This window comes from Schistosoma haematobium, chromosome 7 (assembly GCF_000699445.3).
Source record: "Schistosoma haematobium chromosome 7, whole genome shotgun sequence".
In the NCBI taxonomy this organism is placed as follows: Eukaryota; Metazoa; Platyhelminthes; class Trematoda; order Strigeidida; family Schistosomatidae; genus Schistosoma; species Schistosoma haematobium.
In genome coordinates this window covers 14,581,347-14,602,736 of record NC_067202.1, presented here as the reverse complement: position 1 = coordinate 14,602,736, position 21,390 = coordinate 14,581,347, and the positions used below count along the sequence as shown (strand labels likewise).

Genomic DNA, 21,390 nt, shown 5'->3' with positions numbered 1-21,390 from the left:
TCACTTTGTCGTGAAAATCAGCAATCGAATGTTTAGCGCTCCATCTAATAGACAAGGTCATCGTGAGTTACTTTCTGGCTCCGGCTGAGGTCTTTTGTTATTTTAATTGATGGTTTATGCAAGTTTTCGTGATATGTTTTTCATTATGTGCAAATCACAAAATTGTCATTGAGCTACACATGAATTTTTTGATAAATCTTAAGCACAATTCCTGAGTTTTTGACGATATTTTGTTTGTCACCAGTCCATCTACTTAGCACTTGTTCCATCCAGTATGCCCTGATTGGGTCATCAAAATAGGAGAAGCAGATCACGTCAGAGTAGCAGATATAATATGGTAATAACATCAAATTTACCAAGTAATGGAATTATCTTAGGTCATTTATCATATTTATACTTTTTCTCGGTATTTCTCATGAACACACGTTTGTCACCATTAAGTGACTTAAGACCTGTCTTACCAAGTACATGAAACATTTTATTTTCAGCCCTCAGATAACGAACAATGGTGTATGTGGAAAACCATTTTCTCTTAAACACAAACTTAATTGCTTAAAGTTGTATAAATGCGAACCGGAATTAGTAAATGAAGATATATAACACCCTGGATTGTTGTTGTCTGTCAATTCAGCCTACTTAATTCACGTTGTTTGGTAGTAGCTGTAACCAACTTGTTCTTTTTGCTGGATCTACTTGTTTATTTCTAATTATGATCCCCTCTTTTTTTTCTCGATAATTACTTCGGACATCTTTTGTTTATTTGTCTTAAAAGCATTGGTTTTATTGGTGATTGGGTAGACCGATTTGTTTTTGATGCTGTAACGTCCATGAAGAATGTAGCACTCACCAGCATTATCTTAGTTTATCATGCTATAACTTGTGATGTTTTCGCAAATAATTGTAAGTCTACACTCAGTACATCAAGAAAGTTGTAGATGTTCTGCTTTCTAGTTTCGATAAGCTGTGCAAGGAAAGGAATGACAAAGGATTTGTCGCTAATTATGTAGTGGATGATATTACAATCCGTGAACAGTTAGTGTTATCGTGGCCTGGGGATTTAAATACGTCTTCGTTTTATAATCCTCCAAGGAATCCGAAATTTGCATTGTGTCCTGGATTAGTCATTCATCCTTCTGGTCGTTTTGTAAAAAGATCATTTCCAGAAGGTCTAGTAAGTTCTGATCTTTGTAATCAAACTACAATAATATTTTCTGTGAAACAAAATCAAAACTTGCTAAAAAAGTTCAATTTAACAAGTAAAGCTCTCACTTGACAGTTCTGTAATCTACTTACAATGCTACAAATCTTCTTTTGGGAGCAGAAAGGAATCTTTTTCGCACCTTGTCTAACTACCCAAAGTTTTTCAGACTGGTTTTTCTTTGCTATGTTATTAAAAGCTAAAGCTATAGAATCAATTTGCACTTCGCTTAATTAGAATGTGATGATTGAAATGAGCCAATGTATTTTCTTCCATTGCCCCTTGAAGACTGGTCGCTGATAAAATCTTGGTCCAAATAATATTGACTCTAAGCTATTTTGTATTATTTATAATACCTACAAAATGCTTATTCAAGAAGTATGTGTGCAACTTGTTGCTGTCGTGTACTTTTAATATGTAAATTCATGCCTTAAAGGGATACAGAATTCAAGTGTTTAGTCTTGTGCATCTACGAAGTAGTAGTCAAGTATGGTAAGACTACTGAGAACTTAATGCTAGCATTATATAATTTCAGAAAAAGTAGTAGATTCTTTGATATGAACTTTCTTTGAGCGAGTGAGTGTACTGGCATATTTCATTCTTTGTTTTTCTCAAGACCTGGCAGTGACTTCCTATGCCCTTGCAGGTGTAAATATGGCGATGTATTTGTAAGCTTAACGAGGTCTTGTAGATGATGTTTCAGTTGGCGGTCGTCTGAGCTGTCCAAATAACTGGTACTATAAGAGCACACAAAGGTAGAAATACTCGGAGTTGCGGTTTTGAACGTGGTTTCAGGAGACCGTCGATAGAATTTTGTATGATTGGATCATTAGTATTGATTGCAAGAGCGGAAAGTTGGGATCAGGGAAGGAGCGTTTACAATAAGGATAGAAATGTTAGGAAGCAATAAATAGATTTTGTTCTGTCCAATTCTTCCATGTCTAAGTTGTTTTATATTAATAAATTCTTATCGCGATGTGTAACATAAATATCAATCAAAGTAGTGTGCATGCTTATTTTACATTTCTTTTTCGTGAATAAATAGGCTCTCTTTTGGCTATTAAGAGCTAATATCCACTTTACTTGTCCTAAAAATGCCCATTTGTCTGAATCCTTTTATCTTAAATTGGAACAATGGATTGAATCGTTGGAGTGGAACACAAAACACCGGCGACAAGATGCTTTAAAGGATCAAGATGGTGATAATATAGATTCAACTAGTATCGGAGAAGCAGTGAGTTTAATTTTGAGACGCTAATCTCCTTATTATGTAGTCGATTACCATTGGAGTGTTGCTTACATTTGAATACAGAGTGTTTTAAGCAATAATCGTGGAGTAGATGAAATATAGCTGACTATGGTATCTGCGATGCGGGTCGTTTCATCCTATTTGTGACTTGTTAGCTGCGTTTACTCGCTTTGTAGAGTTAATATTCACTATGGAGTTCGAACCCAGTACCTTTCACTTCAAACGACAACGCGTTATCCACTTAGCTATTAAGTTCAGTTAGGCACTCACTTGTGTAATAAGTATGAATTTTCATGTAGTTTTTAGTGGTTTGGATTATCACAACCAGTGATAACCAGGGTATGTAATTTGAAGACATATCATTCACAAATCTATATAATATTTTAAAAACGATAGCCTATTGCCATTAGTTTAATTAAAACAAACTACGTATTCGGTTGTCTGAATCTATTGAAATTTTACAGACAGACATGTTCAATAGCCTTCAGTGAAGTTATCACATAACCATTTATCTTTTCAGTTTTCTGTTAGTTAATTGTTCAGTTTTTTAATGTGTAAATTCTTCTAATAAGCAAGGGTTTAGTTGATAAAACTGATTTAAAGTCCCATCAAGGTACATTATCATATATCATTGGTACTTTAGAACACTGTGAAAGATTTAATCATGCCAATGAAGGTCAAGATGTAAAAACCACTCTAAAAGTAGATGATTTCCCTTAAGCTGTTTCTTACTTCAAAAAAGTCAAATTATGTCTTAATAATGCTAGTTTAATTGATTTTCACTCCTTAAATTATGTCTACATAATGCTATTTATTCTATTGTATAAAAATAATAAATAAGTATATGGTTATTACGTTGTATTAATATTTTGTGAGAAACTTATAAACCTGGTTGGATATATATCACAGGATGTCTTCGTAAAATATGAAAACCATACATTAAATACATCATTTGTACATCGTCCCTCAGTCGTCTTTTACATACTTCATAACTCTTTTAATTCTGTTTTTACTCCAATTGCTATCTGTTCCCCTTCTTGTTCTTCTCAGTCTAACCTTCTTTTGGCAGGCTTTCCACTTCAGACTGCTGCTACATACTACTTATATCTGTCGGCATAAGTAGCATGAATCACAATACTACGCGGTTGCCGAAATTAAAGTTAGTAGAGTGGTGTTCGAACCTGTGCCTTGAAAACTGAATGCCGAAAGCTTAACTACTAGGCCACCGCTTCACAAAAGGGCTAGTTCAGGATGGAACTATTAAGTGTACACAGTAAGCACCTTTGTATATATCTGAGTATTTTGAGAACTTAACGAGAATACCTTTCCATTCAAATATGCTTGCCACAAACTGTTGTATTTGAATATTCAATGCATGAAAATGATGGTACGATCATCTAATGTTGATGTTCGTTAGAGTGATCTGCTTAGCAGTCAGAAATATTTCTACTTATGTCCTACTTATCGAATGTTTTCAGCCGTATATTATAGTTTCTGTCGTTTATCCAAAAGTCACACTACAGTATAATAATATTAACAAGTAAAATACTTAACCTCTTTAATTTATAGACTATTTGTGCTGTTTCTTTGCTGTCCCTTAAAAATAGCCTGATGAAATCTTACTGATCAACTGCTCGAGTTCTTACATTGGTCAGTCTAACCATTGGAGTTTATCTGGATATTTACGAAGAATTCGCATTACTTGGAAGCTGAGAAATGAAACAGAAATTACAGATCTTACGACAATTACAAATACATCACTGTCGAGTACTTCTTCCTCTTCTGTTATCTTTTTGAATACAAGTTTCAGTGACTCTTCATTGTCATCAACATCCCACTTAAACAATCTGAATAGTCAACATTTTCTTTCCAGATCAGGCATTAAATTTCTTGTGCGTATCTCTTCACATATGCTATTTGTAGGAAATTTCTCTATGGAACGCCGTATGTTATTTGATATTTTTCGGCTTTAAAATATGTTTTAATCAACCGTTTTTTTTTCATTTTGAGTTATATTTAGTAGACATCACATCAAAACCCCTCAGGTAGACTGATGTTGTTTCTGCATAATTCATATAAGTGAATATATACAATCTGATATAATTTTAATACAGTTATTTTCTTGTTAACTATTAGATTTATACCAAATCCCCCATTAATGAACAGTAAATTTCTTAGAAGGTGGATTAAAACGTAGACGAAATAAAAATCTTAGACATAGTACTCTCTTTTTCTCTCCCTCTTCATGATGTATGTACGATATAGGTACAAGTCAGCAAAGGTAGCTGTGATGACCTTGCCATTCTGAAATCGCCTTTCTTTCATCGAATGAGGAAAAGTTACGATTTAGTAGAAAAAAAACATTTCGCTACAGAAATTATGAAATATGTTAGTTGTTTCAAGAAGTATATTGATTCCCCAACGGTTAGATCAATATTTCAAAATAGTTTTCATTAAAATATCGCTAAGTAGCGTCATTTGTATGAATGCGAGTATATCCATGCTAAATGGTCGTTTTCCCAATCCTACCAATAAATGGTTGTCAGTAAAAGGTTGTGGAAATTGTTGAATTACAGTGAAATCACGAACCGATCTAAGTTAGACCACCATTAAAATCTTGGAAGTACTGCACGGCCGTTTCTTCGTGGTATGGAACTCCTCAGCAGTGCACATCCACTAACCCACTGTGGTAATCGAACCCAACACCCGTGATCTCGCGCTCAAATGCTTAACCTTTAGACCATTGAGCCGTTATTCAACATTATCATTGTCTAACTTCAACTAATAAATAGTTTTATAGGAATTTTTATCATCGTTTAATAAATTTACTGATGAAGTTATAAAAAGGTGATACGTATAAGTCATGCATATTTTACACAGATCAATTCCCACTAATTTGTTTCCCAGTTAATGAATCACTAATCAAGTGACTTGTTTAAGAAGTTTACTTACCATAAACAAAGTAGAGTACAATAAAGAAAAACCCATTGATTTACATGTTATATACAGTCTATATAGAAAGATATAGGCATACAACATATTACACACTGTCATTCTCATTTTTTTTTATGTAGAAAAGAAAGGATTCTTTTTCTATGTAATGTAAATAAATACAAAAGTTATGGTATATGGACGAGTCAATATACCATTAAGAATGAAATATTTGATTTTTTTCTTTAATATTCAAATGTTACTTATAGCAAGGAGTAGAAATACCTTTTTATATACTGTCTGAAATAAGCAAATATGGATAGTGGCTAGCAGTGAAATCGAGGATGCGCGTTTTGTCTTATTTGGGACTCGTCAGCTAAATGTACATACATCTCAGAATTGATGTTCACTCTGGGACTCGGTTCAACGTTACTGGTTCCTGATAGCCACTTGCTTATGCAATGGGGTGAAGTTTACATTCACTTGGTATTGTTTTTTAATATTATCTTTACTTATAATGCTTGTGAATTAAGGCTATATCGAGGCAATGCGCATAGTATGCACATATACCAATAAGACTGGTCAACTGCAGTCCTAAACGTCAATGGGAAGATTCAAGTAAACAATACCAAGTGAATTTCCTAGTATACACCCTTTTAAACTTTTGTACAACACCATAAAAGTCGAGTTAAGATCAATCCTATGGCCTGTTTCAAGTATGTGTTTGGCAATAGAGGATGATGGATGTTTATCCTCTACTCTTATTGGGTCATTTGATTCTATTTGTCTGTGCAACCATTTAGGTACATGTTCATACACCCTAATTTTGTGATCGCATCTACTCCTCTCTATTTATATATGGCCACACACACATTTAAATTGGTAAATACAGTGAGATGTGACGAGATAGTTTTCATGTCTCTTAAGTGTTCGATGAAGTATAGACCTTGTTCTATACTGTCTGAAATGTTTCAAATGATGTCGAAAAATTATTTTTTGTCATCATACAGTAAAAATTGTTATCTTAAATGTGTTAAATACTCAATTCTTTCTCAGTAGGTTGTATATATCAGACAAATCGATACTATTTATTAATTACATTCATAAATTCTTAATCCTGAAACTAATTTTAACTTAGCGATACACTACATTTTATGGATAAACTAACCAGTTAGCATCTCTGGCATTTTTTGCGCGAAATTTGTTCATCCATATGGTTACAAAGCATTTTTACATTATAAGTGATGTTGATTTGTGATGAAAACTTTAACCTTAAACCCCTAATCCTTACTTTAAATCCTTTGTCGTAACTAGAAACAATGTAGGGACTTAGAATTATGTTATTTTTCTTTACATGCTCTAAGGTCATGCTTGGAACAATATATAAACAATGGAGCAGTAGCTTACTGGTTAAGGCGTTTGACTTTCAAACACTAAGTCATAGGTTCGAAAATCATTCCATCTACTTCGGTTTGGACAGCTGCGCTGCAGTATCCCACTTAATATATGGCTCATATTCAAGTACCTGGAGAATAAGTTAATTTGACTAATATGATATAAACAGGTTTGTCCTACTACAGTTTTGAATATAAAACTTATGAAAGTTCCGTTTATAATAGTGCAGAATCATACCGTCTAACCAAGCAGAATAAAGAAGGCGACTTCAAGGAAATGGGAGATTTATTGGTGTAGAGGGACCTTTATCTAACTATATGAAACTCAGGATATTGACCATGAGCTGGGAATTTCGGCAAAAAAACAAGATGGATTGCTAACACCAGCACTTAAGTATGAATGCGGTAATGAAATGACGGTGCATGAATGTAGAAAACATAAAATGGTGTGATCTTTCACTGCAATGTTCGCTGAGGTTAAAATTATTACTTAGTGTTGGAATCACAGTAAAACTTTGTGTCAAAGGTCAGGATTATGATTGAATTAAGGCTATGGTTAAAATTATGTTAGTTCGGAATAGGGGTTAAGACTGAGGTTAGTTTTATAAAATTAAGTCTAGATCCTAATCTTTAATCGTAACTCTAATCGTATACTCTAGCAGTTCAGAATCAATAACAAGCGAAGTTAATCAGTCATGTTCAAAGAATATCCTTTCTGTAAATTCTTTGACTTCGTATTGTAACTCGTTTCTGATTGGCTGGGATGAGTGATTTTCACAAGGTCATTCGGTAGTATAGTTTAACAACTACAATCCCATCTCCCCTTGATTCACGTACGAATTATTTGGATTGAAGTGTAGTAGTGTATAAGTCATCTGATCTTTCTAGTTCTGGTAGATCCCATTTCTTATTTAGGGGATCTTCCTCACGTTTTTTAAATTTGGAACTACACTTTAGATTATCTATCCCAAATCATAACAGTTACAATCATTCACAATCATGTATTTCAATCGTAAATTTTAGAGAAAGCATTATGTGAATTTTTCTCTGGATTTTGGTGTCTTCAATCTTTATCTACTTCTAATACTACGTCAACTAATCATCACCAGGACAACCAAAGTAGTCTTATATCATCGTCTACGTCAATGTCGTCCTCACCACTAACACCATTACCGAATCAATCTAATATCTTATCAAGTAAACATCCTATTTGTGTTCAAGCTACAATGCTGTGTGATAGCCTTCCAGATTGTGATTTGAGAGTGCCTATGAATGAAGTTAATTTATCACAGGATGAAGCAAATTGTAATATGATCCCATCAAATTATTCCCTGAAAACATCTAAATTATGTAAGTTACTATTTTGTTTTGTTTTACCAGTGTAGAGTTATAAATGAAGCATTACGTGCATACATGTTCACCTCATAGGTGAATTCATTGGTTTTATTTTGATAACTAGTGATACAGTATAATTCTCTTGACTAAATCAGCTAAATAGGTTCGAACATATAATCTGATACTCATGAGTTATTTGGTTAATTCATAGTTAGATCAGCGTTGTAGTTGTTGCATGTGATGAAAGGGTGTTTGTTTGTGAAGAAAGCAGGTGGTCTTGAGTCATGTCACAAGTATTCCGGCGTTTCCCTACACCATGGTAAAGTACTTCTATGAGTACCTTGAAACGAGACTGGATTAGGATTGGTTATGATGAGTTGGGATTGTGATTGCAGTAATCTAGGGATAACGACTTATCTGTATTCATTCGTTGACCAATCATGGCTTGCTTTCACCTGACACACCTAATATCTGTTCTTTGGCATCTTTTTCAACTACGGTAACAATGAAAAATTCACATATTTTCATAATTCTTCTTATTGTGATGAAACCAGGTTACACACAGGGAAACATATGTTAGTACTCATTTTTTGTGAATTATTTTTTTCTGGTTAGCGTTTTTTAGCGAGTTCGTTTTCTACGGGATGGGGTCGCTAACCCTATGCCCAACTCTCCTCCTTTACCCGGGCTTGGGAGCGGCAGTAACTCTAGACGAGCTAAGATCATGTGTAGTATTCATTTTTTGACAGGGGAAGGTATATAGACGAATTTAAACATTTTAGCCAATCAGAAAATTGTTGGGCTATGAAATAATTCCTAGTAAAATAGTTATAAAATTACAAACGATTAAAAACTTGGGCATCATTAATAAACAATTATGTGTGAATTATTACTTATAGTAAATGAAAATATGTTGAAATTACGGGCGAATAAAAATATTTCCATTTACCACAATATACTACTGTTATACATTAATACAACATGACACAAGATTATACTACCTCTATACTGAATACTCGGTCGATAAGCTATACACAGACTGGAATCACGTTATATCAGATAATTGATTTGCGACTGAATCTAGTGAACTAGAGTAATAGATCAAACAATAGATTTATTCGACACAAACACTAGTGCTTCATACACAGTGAATCCAGAGTAGCAAACAATGATAGAAGAGAATTCATGTGTTAAATATTTAGTAAGACGAATGTCAGTCTGTCTTTTTTCGCTGGCCAATCACATCTTACTATTCCATATGAGAAATGTCATAAGATTTTCATTGCCATGTGATATCGGCTATAATGTAACGATGCTTTATGTACATGGATGAATGAATTCCGTGCACATATCCACAGCGGACTATTTTACCTCTGTTTTTTTACGTCCATAAAGTATAGCACCAAAAATTTTGTTAATCCGTTGTGAGTTTCAAGTGTATTTAGTTTCAACTGTTTCTTCCCTTAAAATTTCTCATCATCATTCCAATAATCGCATACAAGCTTTATAGATCTTTAGTCTTATCATGTTATGAAATTCCAGCTTCTAAATAACAAAATATTGTTAAACATTCCTCAGTTTCTATATAACTCTCAACAAGTTAAAAGTTAACCGTTATGGCGTCGTGAATTTCGCGCTAAATTTTTGATGACTGCCATCTTAAGTCTGATTGGTTCGTCCATATACTTTATTCCTACCACTATTATTATTATTATTTCTATGCGTGTAAATGCATGATATTTTAAATATTTGTAATATTTATTGTAAAATGGATGTTTATAAATTGTTGTTTCTTTTTCATGCTCTACGCATATGTTTGTGAACCCGTCAGCTAAAGACGATCATTGGATATCTAAATTACCATGGATAGGTAAGTATGAAACTTCTGTTATTGTAATTCTTCTTTATGTTTTCTAGAAAAAAGATAATCCTCTCAAGATGTTTCATCACTACGTTGGGCTTTGTTTCTGTTGTAGATATATTGAAACTAGGCTACTCTCTCATTAAGCCTAGCTTCGGTCGCATAATTATTACTTTAGATAACAATTTAATCTATATTCAGTTTTTTTCTTGAGATAGTGGGGATGATTTGTAGATCAGGTGAGTGATTTCGGCAGCAACAACCCTAAGAACTTACAAAATCAACTGTATACAAATTTTATTCAAAAGGACGAAAACATTTACAGCGCGGAATAATGAAGAAAAATATCTAATAACTATCTTTTAAAATAAGGGATATTCACTCATCTTCATCAGAAAATATCAATCCAACTCATCAGCAGAAATGAAATGAAATACAGAAACCAACAAACGGATCATCCTATTTTATGTTGAAAGCATATCAGAAATTAAAACGAGATTGTTGAAGCCGTTTGGAATAGATTTACAGTGAACGTACACTAAGGTGGGGAAGACTAGTTCACCGTTTAATGCTAAATTAGTGTCTTAGTAAAATATGAAAACCATACAGTACATACTTCGTTTGCACATCTTTCATCAGTTGTCTCTTACAAACCTCATCGTTGCTTCATTCATGTTGTTATTACAATTAAACTCTGTTCACATTCCTGTTCTCCTCAATTCCATATTGTCAATATTCTACTACCAGGCATTCTACTCCAGATTTGTGTTACATACTACTTTTATCTGTCAATATAAGTAGCGTTACACCACATGGGTAACACATGAGCCGGGGAAAACAAGTCAATCAATATTATGAAATCATAAGGATGAAATGAAAAAAAAAAAGAAACATCATCTTAAAAAATAAACGGTTCCATTTGTGAGAAACACTACATCGGACAAAATAGACTCCTCTTTCATCTACGCTTGCATGAACATCAATTAGCGATCAAATGCCGTGACATATTTTCCTTATATTAATACATGTGCACAATTGTGGACACACATTCAATTGAGAAAAAATATCGAAATCTTGAATAGAAGGAATACTAAGATTTGAGAATTTTTAGAGTCTTGGAAATCAAGTCAACCAACAATCAATAAACACATCAAAGTCGATAAAATCTATCAACCAATCAGAAAAAAAATCATGGACAAATGTAGGACAAGTAGGAGATTCAATAAAAATAAAAATACGAACAATTACAGAATAAATGTTACTTACTTATTTACTTACGCCTGTTACTCCTAATGGAGTATAGGCCGCCGACCAGCATTCTCCAACCCACTCTGTCCTGGGCCTTCTTTACTAGTTCTACCCAATTCTTGTTCATTTTTCTCATGTCTATCTCCATTTCCCGGCGTAATGTGTTCTTTGGTCCGCCTCGAGTACCTCCGGGGGCTACTGCCGGTCCCAAACCCGGGTAAAGGAGGAGGGGTGGGCATGGGGTTAGCGACCCCATCCCGTAGAAAACTAACTCGCTAAAAAACACCAACCAGAAAAAATTATTCAAACAGATTAAACGTCAACACTAACTAATCAAGTTCGAGGTCGACAAGATAAAATGTTAGTCACATGTGAGGAAACTCGAATACCTCACTTCTACCATAAGTTTATTTGCCTATGATGTTGTAATTCAGTAAAATAATGTAAGCTGCTTCATCATTATACTATCCAGATCAGCGAAACAAAACTCCATCAAAATTAGTCCTTTTGTTTAGGAAATTGAAATTAAATATTTTCACATGTAGATTGTTACATCCTTTTGCAAATCGATCTTGATAGCTTGTTGTATTACTATGGTAATAAATATGAACTAAATTCGTGTCTAGTTGAAATGTGTCAATAATTCTGCTTGTAAAACTTGCTAGATGGATATATCAACAAATGGCAGCAATTCTGGTGTTTATTTATTTGATTTGGACTGGAATCTAGGATTTGGTAAAAGAGTAGGTGGAAAAAATAAGTGAAAATTACAGAAAAAAACCCGAAATATTAGTGATAGTAATAATAGTCTCGGAGGATTTGTGGAGACTGTAGAGTTTTCGTGGTTTAAATCAAGAACTGATCTTAGCTAAATCACCATGGGGAACCTGTAAACACTGAACCACCGTTTTGTTATATCATGGGACCCCTTAGTTCATGATTTAAAACTACGAAATTCTTACTTTCTCCACCGACCCCCCCTATTATACTAATAATAGTTATGTGCTGATTAGTGACTAGGTTGATGATGCAACTACCGGAGTTCTAGTGCAGTCCAATCGGTGTATAGTGTGAGACAGTTATCCATCTCAACCAGTGGATGAGAGTTGCGCAACTTCGTAAATTGATTGAGGTTGGACTTGTACACTATTGCACGCTTATGTTATAAGACATAGGGCAGACATTTCAGCGTACGTCCCTATTGCATATACTTGCAGACAAAGCTACACAAACTGCGACTCATGAGATTCATATACAGATCTGGCAGCCCACAAGATTTAGTGAGCCTCGAAGTTGGAACTCGAGTAGTCCATATTACAACAGAATGTGGGATCAATTCAATCTCTTTCGATTGCTTAAAACTAGCTAGCAAGGTTTCCCCTACTACCTAGCAACTCCACGAGCAGACCTTGGGTTGTATTTTGCTGACTTAGATAGACATAAAATGATAAAAGGTCTCTTTTTGTACTTGTACACTATAAAAGTATGATGATTTGAAATATTCTGTATTGTTTATATGTAGGATAGTAACAGTTATTAATTGGATATGATATGGTATAAAGTTTTTATAATCATCTTAAAAATATTTATTAGTTTACTGTTATTGCAATCAAGTCTCTTGTTATTTTTTCTCGTAATTTATTGTGTAATTTTTCTAAGGATACCATTCATAATGTAGATTAAAATGTTTCTTTGGGAATGGAATCTTCAGTGTTATTTATAAGAAGTATTATTCTTCTCATTTTAGAATAAACTTAAATCCTATATGACACTAGACACTAGTTTTATCTTCACAGTTTGACTTTAACTACACATGCACACAAGTAATGTTTACGTGATGAGCAGTAGGTTTAACGTCCAATTATAATTCACTGATGATCTACCAAATGGTCGTGGCAACTTTGTTGTTCTACTGCAGCATTAAGTTAGATGTCCAGGTTGCAAATAACATGGATAGTGTCTGATTTTGTCATAATTAATATGAAATTAACAAATCAAAAGGTATATAGTTACAATTGGAAATATAAAGCTATGGATCACTGTTTAAATATGTTCGACTTTTAACTACTAAGTCATTAATCTGAACTTCATCTATTTTGATAACTGAGTGGGGTATCATCACGTCTAACACTTGAACTGGACATAGAGAGTCCACCTAAAGGAGGTGGAAATCCCTGATTCTAAACCAATGGTGTATATGAGCTTCAGGATCCTGAGTGAATAAATGGCATATGAACCAATCGTTGGTCACCGACTACCATGGGACTGCATTTCTTGATGTTGCTCCACTACCTTATGGATCAGACCTTCAAATCGAAGGCTCCGAAGTGTGCCCGCTAAGAAAACCATCTGCTTCGGTTTGGGCACCTGAACAGTATCCCAGCCCCCACACAAATCGAATGATTTATGTGGAGCATATCTGTTCGGTGCCTCTTTGTACCGATGTTTATGTGTTTAAATAAATAAATATAAATAAACACATGGAGTGTATGTAAAAATTAAGTACTTGAATATGTACCTGATTAGTGTGTTGGTATGATTCACAGTTATAAATAGGAATTCCTTGTTGCTTTTTTTCACCGAATGAATTTATTTCTGGTTATTTTTTATCTTTTGTTTCATTCAAGAACATGTTTTTCTTTTTACTCTTCTAACCAAACTAGTTCTCGCACCGGTACCTGCTATATTAATCTGTGCTCTAATACGTATCTGTTCACAGAAACGTCAATTAGACATGATTGAAGATAATAATAATAATCATTATAATTTTAATATAAATAATCTTAATGAATGTTCAACAGTAATATCCAGTTCCACAACAACAACAACTACAAATCACTGTGATAAATGTTTACATATGCAATACAAAAAATTACCTAGTAATTATTTTATAATTAAACGTAAATTACACAATTATCGAGGAAGTATACCGGGACTATTGAGTCGAATAAATAAATTATCTAGTGTTACTGAAGTTGATGATGAAATTGATCCCAGTATAGATCAACAAGTGAATATATTGAAAATGAAACCATTGAATACTACTACTACTACTACTACTACTACTACTACTACTAATAATAATAATAATAATAATAATAATAATAATAATAATAATGTTAAAACAAAATTGGCAAATAATTCAAATCATTGTGGTAATTCATTACAACATTGTTATTCCTTACCTGAATTTACTATAAAGCATGATGATAACGATGACGATGATGATAATGATGATGATAATAAATTCAATAGTGATTTGATGTGTTATAGTGTTAACAATGTGATTATTTCCAATCGAAATTTTCATGCAATCAGTACTTGTTCAAGTCGTGAAGCAAGTTTCGATGATGATGATGACAGGCTTAATATCAATCAACATCTTATTACACATTATCAATCGCTAGAAACATTTAATAAAAGTAAGAGTTGTGATAGTCTACATGAAATAAGTACACAAAATGAAAGAATGAATTATTTATCGATTTCTCCTTGTTCTTCCACTTCATCATCAATAGATCGTAATAATGATGAGAATAAAAGGAATCATGTAGTAGGTTTTGTTTTTACTTTCTATTCATTGTATTTTATGTTTTAAGGGAGTTTTACAAAATTATTGCTGAAAAGATACTGATAAGATTTAAAATAGGTGAATGGTGACTAACTGTAAAATCTAGGGAACACGTTTTATCCTGTTTAAAACTAATCAGAGGAAAGTAACTTTATCCCCAGTACTTTTACACTGAAAAATATCATATTCGTTTTTTCTTTACAACAGAAACAGTATATGGTACGATGATTCTGTATTATTGCTCAGATTTCTCTGCTATATCAGCTATTATCCTTTGATCTTGTTTAACTAATATTGACTTAATTAGATACCTAGTATTTATTTGTTTAAACACAAACATTGTCAGAAGGGGTTTTGTGGAGATTTTAGTAATTTCAATAGTTGAAATCATGAGTCAATTGAAGCTAGACCACCATGGAAAACCTGACAGCACTGGACGGCCGTTTCATCCTAGTGTGGGACTACTCAGCTGTGCGCATCCACGATACCGCCCCTGCGAGATTCGAAGCTAGGACCTATCAATCTCGCGCCAGGCGCTTAACCAACTAGACCACTGATTCGGCATCCAACGGTGTTAATGTCTAACTTCAACCAATCCACCAAGTTGAGCCACCGTACACCATTGTCTTCAGTGAGTTGATATCTCACAACAGACCTGGTTGAACTCCACTGGTAACGGCTTCTCACTGGAACTACAGGAGTATCTCTTGAAGTCAGTCATTAGTGAGCAGATGACATCTATCTATCTTAAAATCTTGAGCTATATTTTTAACCAATAATGGCGTTTGTTTGCTCATCATTTGGCCTGTTTAATCCTCACAATGTATCAAATAAGTATTGAGTAACTTTGGTATTAGGTCTTTGTTAAATTTACATTTCCCTATTCTTCATTCGGTTAATGATTATTACTGCGATCTACATTTAATGTCTTACTCATGTGTGTCTGTGTGTGTGCACATGTGTGAGAAGGAAGTTTGTGCTTGTAGGACGATTACTACCTTCTTGTTTCTGTTTGCCCTCTTGAGATGTTTGCAGATATGACTCGGAATAGAAGTCAGTGGTGATCCTGCTGTCACTTTCTTCATCAAAGTAAAAGTAAATTCTTTTACAGAAAGAATCATTTCTGGTTGTATTTTCCTAACTCAACTGTTTGTATTATTAATATTATTATTATCTGACTTACTTAATTACGCCTGTTACTCCTAATGGAACATAGGCCACTGACTAGTATTTTCCAACCCACTCTTTCCTAGGCCTTCTTTTCTAGTTCCATCCAATTCTTGTTCATTTTCCTCATGTCTATCTCCATTTCCCGGCGTAATGTGTTCTTTGGTCTTCCTCTTTTCCTTTGGCCTTCAGGATTCTATGTGAGAGCTTGTTTTGTGACGCAGTTGGGTGCTTTCCTCAATGTGTGTCCTATCCACTTCCATCACTTCTTCCTAATTTCTTCCTCCGCTGGAATCTGGTTTGTTCTTTCTGTTAGCGGGACATAGACTAGATTAAAGCATGCTCAATGCATGATTGCTTTGGTGCACGCTGATTAGCTAATTCTTATCCAATCAGCACTAGTCGATAGTCGGAGAATACTCTGGAATCTTCTTATGTAAAAACTATAAATATACCGACGTTTTCCCTATTGTGCTTCTGACTTGCTTCTCGCTTCCATCTAACCTTGTTATTTGGAATATAATCTCTTCCTGTTCAACCGTGTTTTGATTTGGGGTCTTGTCGAGTGAATCGGTGTCCAAGAATACTAAGCAATAGGAATAGCTGGGTCATAATCGTAAGAGCGAGAGATTTATAACACTTTCCCACACTAGGTTGTTGCTAATAGTGTCCAGCCAACGGATCTGAAATATTTTACGTAGACAACTGTTAATAAACACCTGTATTTTCTGGATGATGACTTTCGTAATTCTCCAGGTTTCCGCGCCATACAGTAGAACTGCCTTGACATTTATATTGAAAATCCTGACCTTGGTGTTGGTTGACAGACAGTTGTTTTGAGTTCCAGATATTCTTCAGTTGTAGATATGCTGCTCTTGCTTTGCTGATCCGCGCCTTCATATCTGCATCAGATTCACCGTCTTATTTCACTCTCATACACTAATTTTAGTTCGTTGTTACTCTCCTTCTGTATATATTCACCTTTCTTTTAACTATCTCTTCACAACCTCATTGTATTTGATGTCGCTTCCTCCATGTACGAATGTTTATGTGTTCAAATAAATAAATAATCTAAATTAGTGATAGTATGAAGAATACCTTTTCATCTTCTTGATAGGATATAGTTAGGTTAGTTGAACAATATCATTATTATTATTTTTTCTTTCTATATCCTATTTTCTTTTTTAATGAGAAGATTTTATCTGATTCCCCCAGTGACAACAATAGTCAATTCATCATACAAAAATTTCCTAAAACAATCATAATATCCAATCAATATTCTAATAATGAATCATTATCAAATTTCAAATTGAATATGAGCGCTCAATATAATAATCAATATCATGATGATGATGATGATGGTGGTGGTGGTGTAATAGAATATGATTATTATAATCAATATCAATCAAGAAATCATTCATTATCTGATTCAACAACATGTAATTCTCAACAGAAATTCAATGATTTACCATTGAATTATACTTCATCTTTGAATACATTCGATGAAATACCAAGAAAACTTTCAACATTGACAAAATGTATAAAGCATATTCATCAATTCATGAATTCTTCATTTACACTTGGTAATTATTTAAAAAATAAACATGTATATAATAGTCAAACAAAATTATTAATGATGGAATCGAAGTATAATATATATCATAATAGAAGTGAGTGAATAATTTAAAATTATATTGTAAATAATATATTAAATTAATTAATGACTCAAGATTTGAGAGAAACTTACATACTTACTTACTTACGCCTGTTACTCCTCGTGAAGGAGCATAGGCTGCTCATCAACATTCTCCATCCAACCCTGTCCTGGGCAATTCTTTCCAACTCCTTCCAGTTGTTGTTCATCCTTTTCATATTTGCTTCTATTTCTCGACGTGATGTGTTCTCTGACCTTTCTCTTTTACGCTTCCCTTCAGGAATCAAAGTTAGGGCTTGCCTCGTGATTCAGTTTGACGATTTGCGTAATGTATGTCCTATCCGTTTCCATCGTCTTTTCCTAATTTCTTCTTCAGTTGGAATCTGATTTGTTCTCTCCAACAGTAGGCTGTTGCTGATGGTATCCGGTCAATGGATGTTGAGTATCTTGCGTAGACAATTATTTATAAATACTTGTACCTTCTTATTTATGGTTGTATTAGTTCTCCAAGTTTCAGCTCCGTACAGTAGAACTGCCTTGACATTCGTATTGAAGATTCCGCCTGTAGCTCTTTTAGAGTTACTGCCGGTCACAAGCCCGGGTAAAGGAGGAGGGTTGGGCATAGGGTTAGCGTCCCCATCCCTTAGAAAACTAACTCGCTAAAAAAACGCTTACCAGAAAAAATAATTTGAAACAAAGTATGGAATATTTTAGTTGGGGCCCCTTTATTTTGTGGTCATTTGAGATCGCATGATGTTGTCGATGGGTTCACCAATTTAGTGGCCCGGGATCTGACTCCAAGTAGATGGTATGAATGATTGTTAGTCGCAGCCCAGGTCCAGGGTTTCCTGTCGACTACCTCCAACCTTGTATCACACAGATTCACAGTAAATATATACGTGAATTTTGTCATACTACTGTAATTTTTGCATAAACAATGGGACACAGTTGAACGAGTTTAAAATTTTTTTGTGTTATACGAAAAGCCCATCTTAATGGAATCCGGTAAACATCTATGATTTATAGAGGACACCTGAGATAGGGATGAATATCTATCGACTGATATGGCTTGAACATTATTACATATGCTTGTCCACCTACTATCTCGGCGTGCCGATGATGGCTAGTATAAGAGCAGGTTGAAAGGAAGCCGAGAGTGGACAAATACAAGACACGGTATCAGTCCACAAGAACACTGACCGTTAGACCGAGCCATGTAAGTTAGTGCAGATTACGTGGTTGGGGTTCATATGATTATCGTAAGCAATGGTTAGAGACTTTGAATAATATGACTCAAAATCGTTCACAGTGGCTCATTTGTATTTACTATTTGTCCTCCTTTAGATCCTAAATTTCTAAATATTCCTCATATTTTTGTTTTACTTCACTGATTTATATTTTCTCGAATTATGTCTTTGATAACTAGTGTTTCCTGTCACTATTAATACTGTTATTATCTCTACTACTCTGTGATTGGTTTTAACAATTTCGTCTCTCTATGCTTTGACAACTTGAACTGATGTCCACATATTTCAGGTTCCATGTTGTGTTTGTCTGACTTATGGCGAGCTATAAAACAAATGTACTGATCGATTATAAAAAAAATAGTTGTTAACAGTGTTACAAACACTTTCGAGGAGAATTTATTTATTTAAACAAACAAACATTGGTACAAGAGGGTACCAAATAGATATGCGCCACATAAATCACTCGATTTGTGTAAGGGTTAGGATACTGTCCGGGTGCCCAAACTGAAACAGGTGGGTCTCTTAGGTGACCAAACCCGGAGCCTTCGACCTGAAGGTTTGATCCACAAAACAGTGGAGCAACGTTAGGAGATACAGTCCCATGTTAGCCGGTGACCAACAATAGGTTCATGTGTCATTTATTTCCTCAGGATCCTGGAGCCCATATGCACCAGTGGTTTAGAATCAGGGTCATCCAACTCCCCTAGGTGGACTCTCTATGCCCACCAACCCGGTTAAAGCGCCGGACATTCGCTTTTCGTCCTCTCAATTTCGTAAACAACACCTTCGCCACGAGAAGGCAGTGAGTAGAACTTCCCTGGCAGGGGCTATATACGCGTGGCCGTGCGAGAGCATTTCAAGAGGGAGAGCTCATAGGTTTTGAATGATTGTCTAACTTAAATCGATTTGTGATTTCAATAAACAGGTACTGTTTTAGTTATTATTATTATTAATCCAGTTTATTTACACTTTTATTCAACAGATGATTGATTTCCTACGGATAATATTCAACTTCCATCTTTTTATGTCGATAAATGAAAATAGTCTTCGAAACCTAACTTATCTGCATTTTTGTACTTATTTTCGTGATGCTTTGAGAATCCTACTTTTTCTCATTAACAACTACTGCTGATGGGTATAGTTATTTCATTGTTTTACCCTTTTTTCGATTATACTCTTCAATCTCACAGTATTTTTACTTTATAAAAAACTGATTATCTAACAAATTTTGTTTGTTTTTTTCTTCCAATTTTTATTTCAAACATTTCTAGACACCTTATGATCAAACCAAATACAAAATTGCATTTAGTTCTATTCTCATCATCTACACAATTCTTCTCAATGTATTTTTTAAAGTTTCTATTGTTGTTGTTGTCGTTTTTTTTCTTTTCTTTTTCTGTATTTTTGTTTACATGTTTATCCTGAATCATTCATATTTTACTGATTTTCTACTTTTATACATAGATACATACATATATACATGCACATACAGACACACACACACATACAACATGTTTCTTTTCTCCAGTTTTGTTATTGTATTAAATGATTGATTTCATTTATATCGTTAAGTGTATATTCTCTTGTTACTAGTTCATAAATATGTTCTGTTTTTTTTTTTGCTTTGAAATGTTCCACACACAAAAAATATTTTGCATGATTAACATTCAGTATTATTTTGTCTATGAAATTAGTTTTAGAAACAAACAAAACAATGTGTGTATCTTATATTTTATTTACTCCCCTATATACATACAAATTCTAATCGATGTTTGTTGTTGTTGCTGTTGTTGAGGTATTGACGAAGAAGAAATCAAAATGCTTACAATATAACTATAGTGATTTATTGTTGAGATTGTATTTAGTTGTGAATTCTTGTTAACGTTCGATTTTCATGGGAAAAATGTTACATACTAATGTATTATTTAGTCTTAGATAGTAGGTGAACATTCGTAAGGTCAATGTAATGTCACTCAAAGGTTGCACATAAATTATAGTTCTCACTGATGGTGGTTCTTGATAAGAGAACATTTTTATTTATAGAACGACGACGTCAGTAATATATATCACAACAATCGAAATGATGAAGGTCAGTTTTACTTAACACTGTTAACAACTTATGGGTTAGGGATAGATTTTTCGGTCAGACTATAAATTATGGACGACCTTTCAGCGACACTAAAGTGACATTGAGAATGTTCACCTAATAACTAGGATCAAATGAGGATTATAAACCGATGCGAGGATTTAGAATTACGATTTACAGTTGATGGTTAAGGTTATGAATTCGATTTAGGGTTTTCACCATGAACTACTGATATAATCTGTAATGCCAAAACTCCATTTAGCAAATTAATGGGTGAATTTCGCGCCAAAATCCGAGACCGGTTATCTGAAATCTGATTGGTTCGTCCATAAATTATCATATCGCCGATTTTCCATTTGTGATCACGTAGTTGAGCAGCAATTTGTTGATCATTAGAATGATTTATTGCTTATTATTAAACCAGCTCTCGGTTAAGTCGCTTGACAGGA

The 21,390-nt window shown here is 34.1% G+C and overlaps 1 protein-coding gene across 2 annotated transcripts; it reads left to right on the top strand.

Annotated features, from left to right (window-relative positions):
* Positions 1–21,321, top strand: MS3_00009667 (uncharacterized protein). Of its 2 annotated transcripts, XM_051218066.1 has the most exons (10): positions 1–62; positions 773–900; positions 936–1,171; positions 2,244–2,432; positions 4,055–4,391; positions 7,796–8,122; positions 9,939–9,977; positions 13,880–14,769; positions 17,170–17,624; positions 19,838–21,321. In XM_051218066.1, the coding sequence occupies exons 2-9, from the start codon at positions 828–830 to the stop codon at positions 17,170–17,172; spliced, it is 2,094 nt and encodes a 697-aa protein (XP_051064501.1). In that variant the 5' UTR covers positions 1–62; positions 773–827; the 3' UTR covers positions 17,173–17,624; positions 19,838–21,321. The 2 variants fall into 2 exon arrangements, with proteins under 2 accessions (XP_051064501.1, XP_051064502.1); XM_051218067.1 differs by having other exon boundaries at positions 1–2,432; positions 6,743–8,122; positions 13,880–21,321.
* Positions 21,322–21,390: the final 69 nt, after the last annotated feature.

What these genes read in the sequence shown, in the direction of transcription:
- MS3_00009667 (XM_051218066.1), top strand. Translation starts at nt 828, where the DNA reads ATGAAGAATGTAGCACTCACCAGCATTATCTTAGTTTATCATGCTATA. An exon ending in GATCATTTCCAGAAGGTCTA is followed by an intron (nt 1,172 to 2,243) that starts GTAAGTTCTGAT and finishes GTGAATAAATAG; the next exon opens with GCTCTCTTTTGGCTATTAAG. An exon ending in ATCTAAATTACCATGGATAG is followed by an intron (nt 9,978 to 13,879) that starts GTAAGTATGAAA and finishes TAACCAAACTAG; the next exon opens with TTCTCGCACCGGTACCTGCT.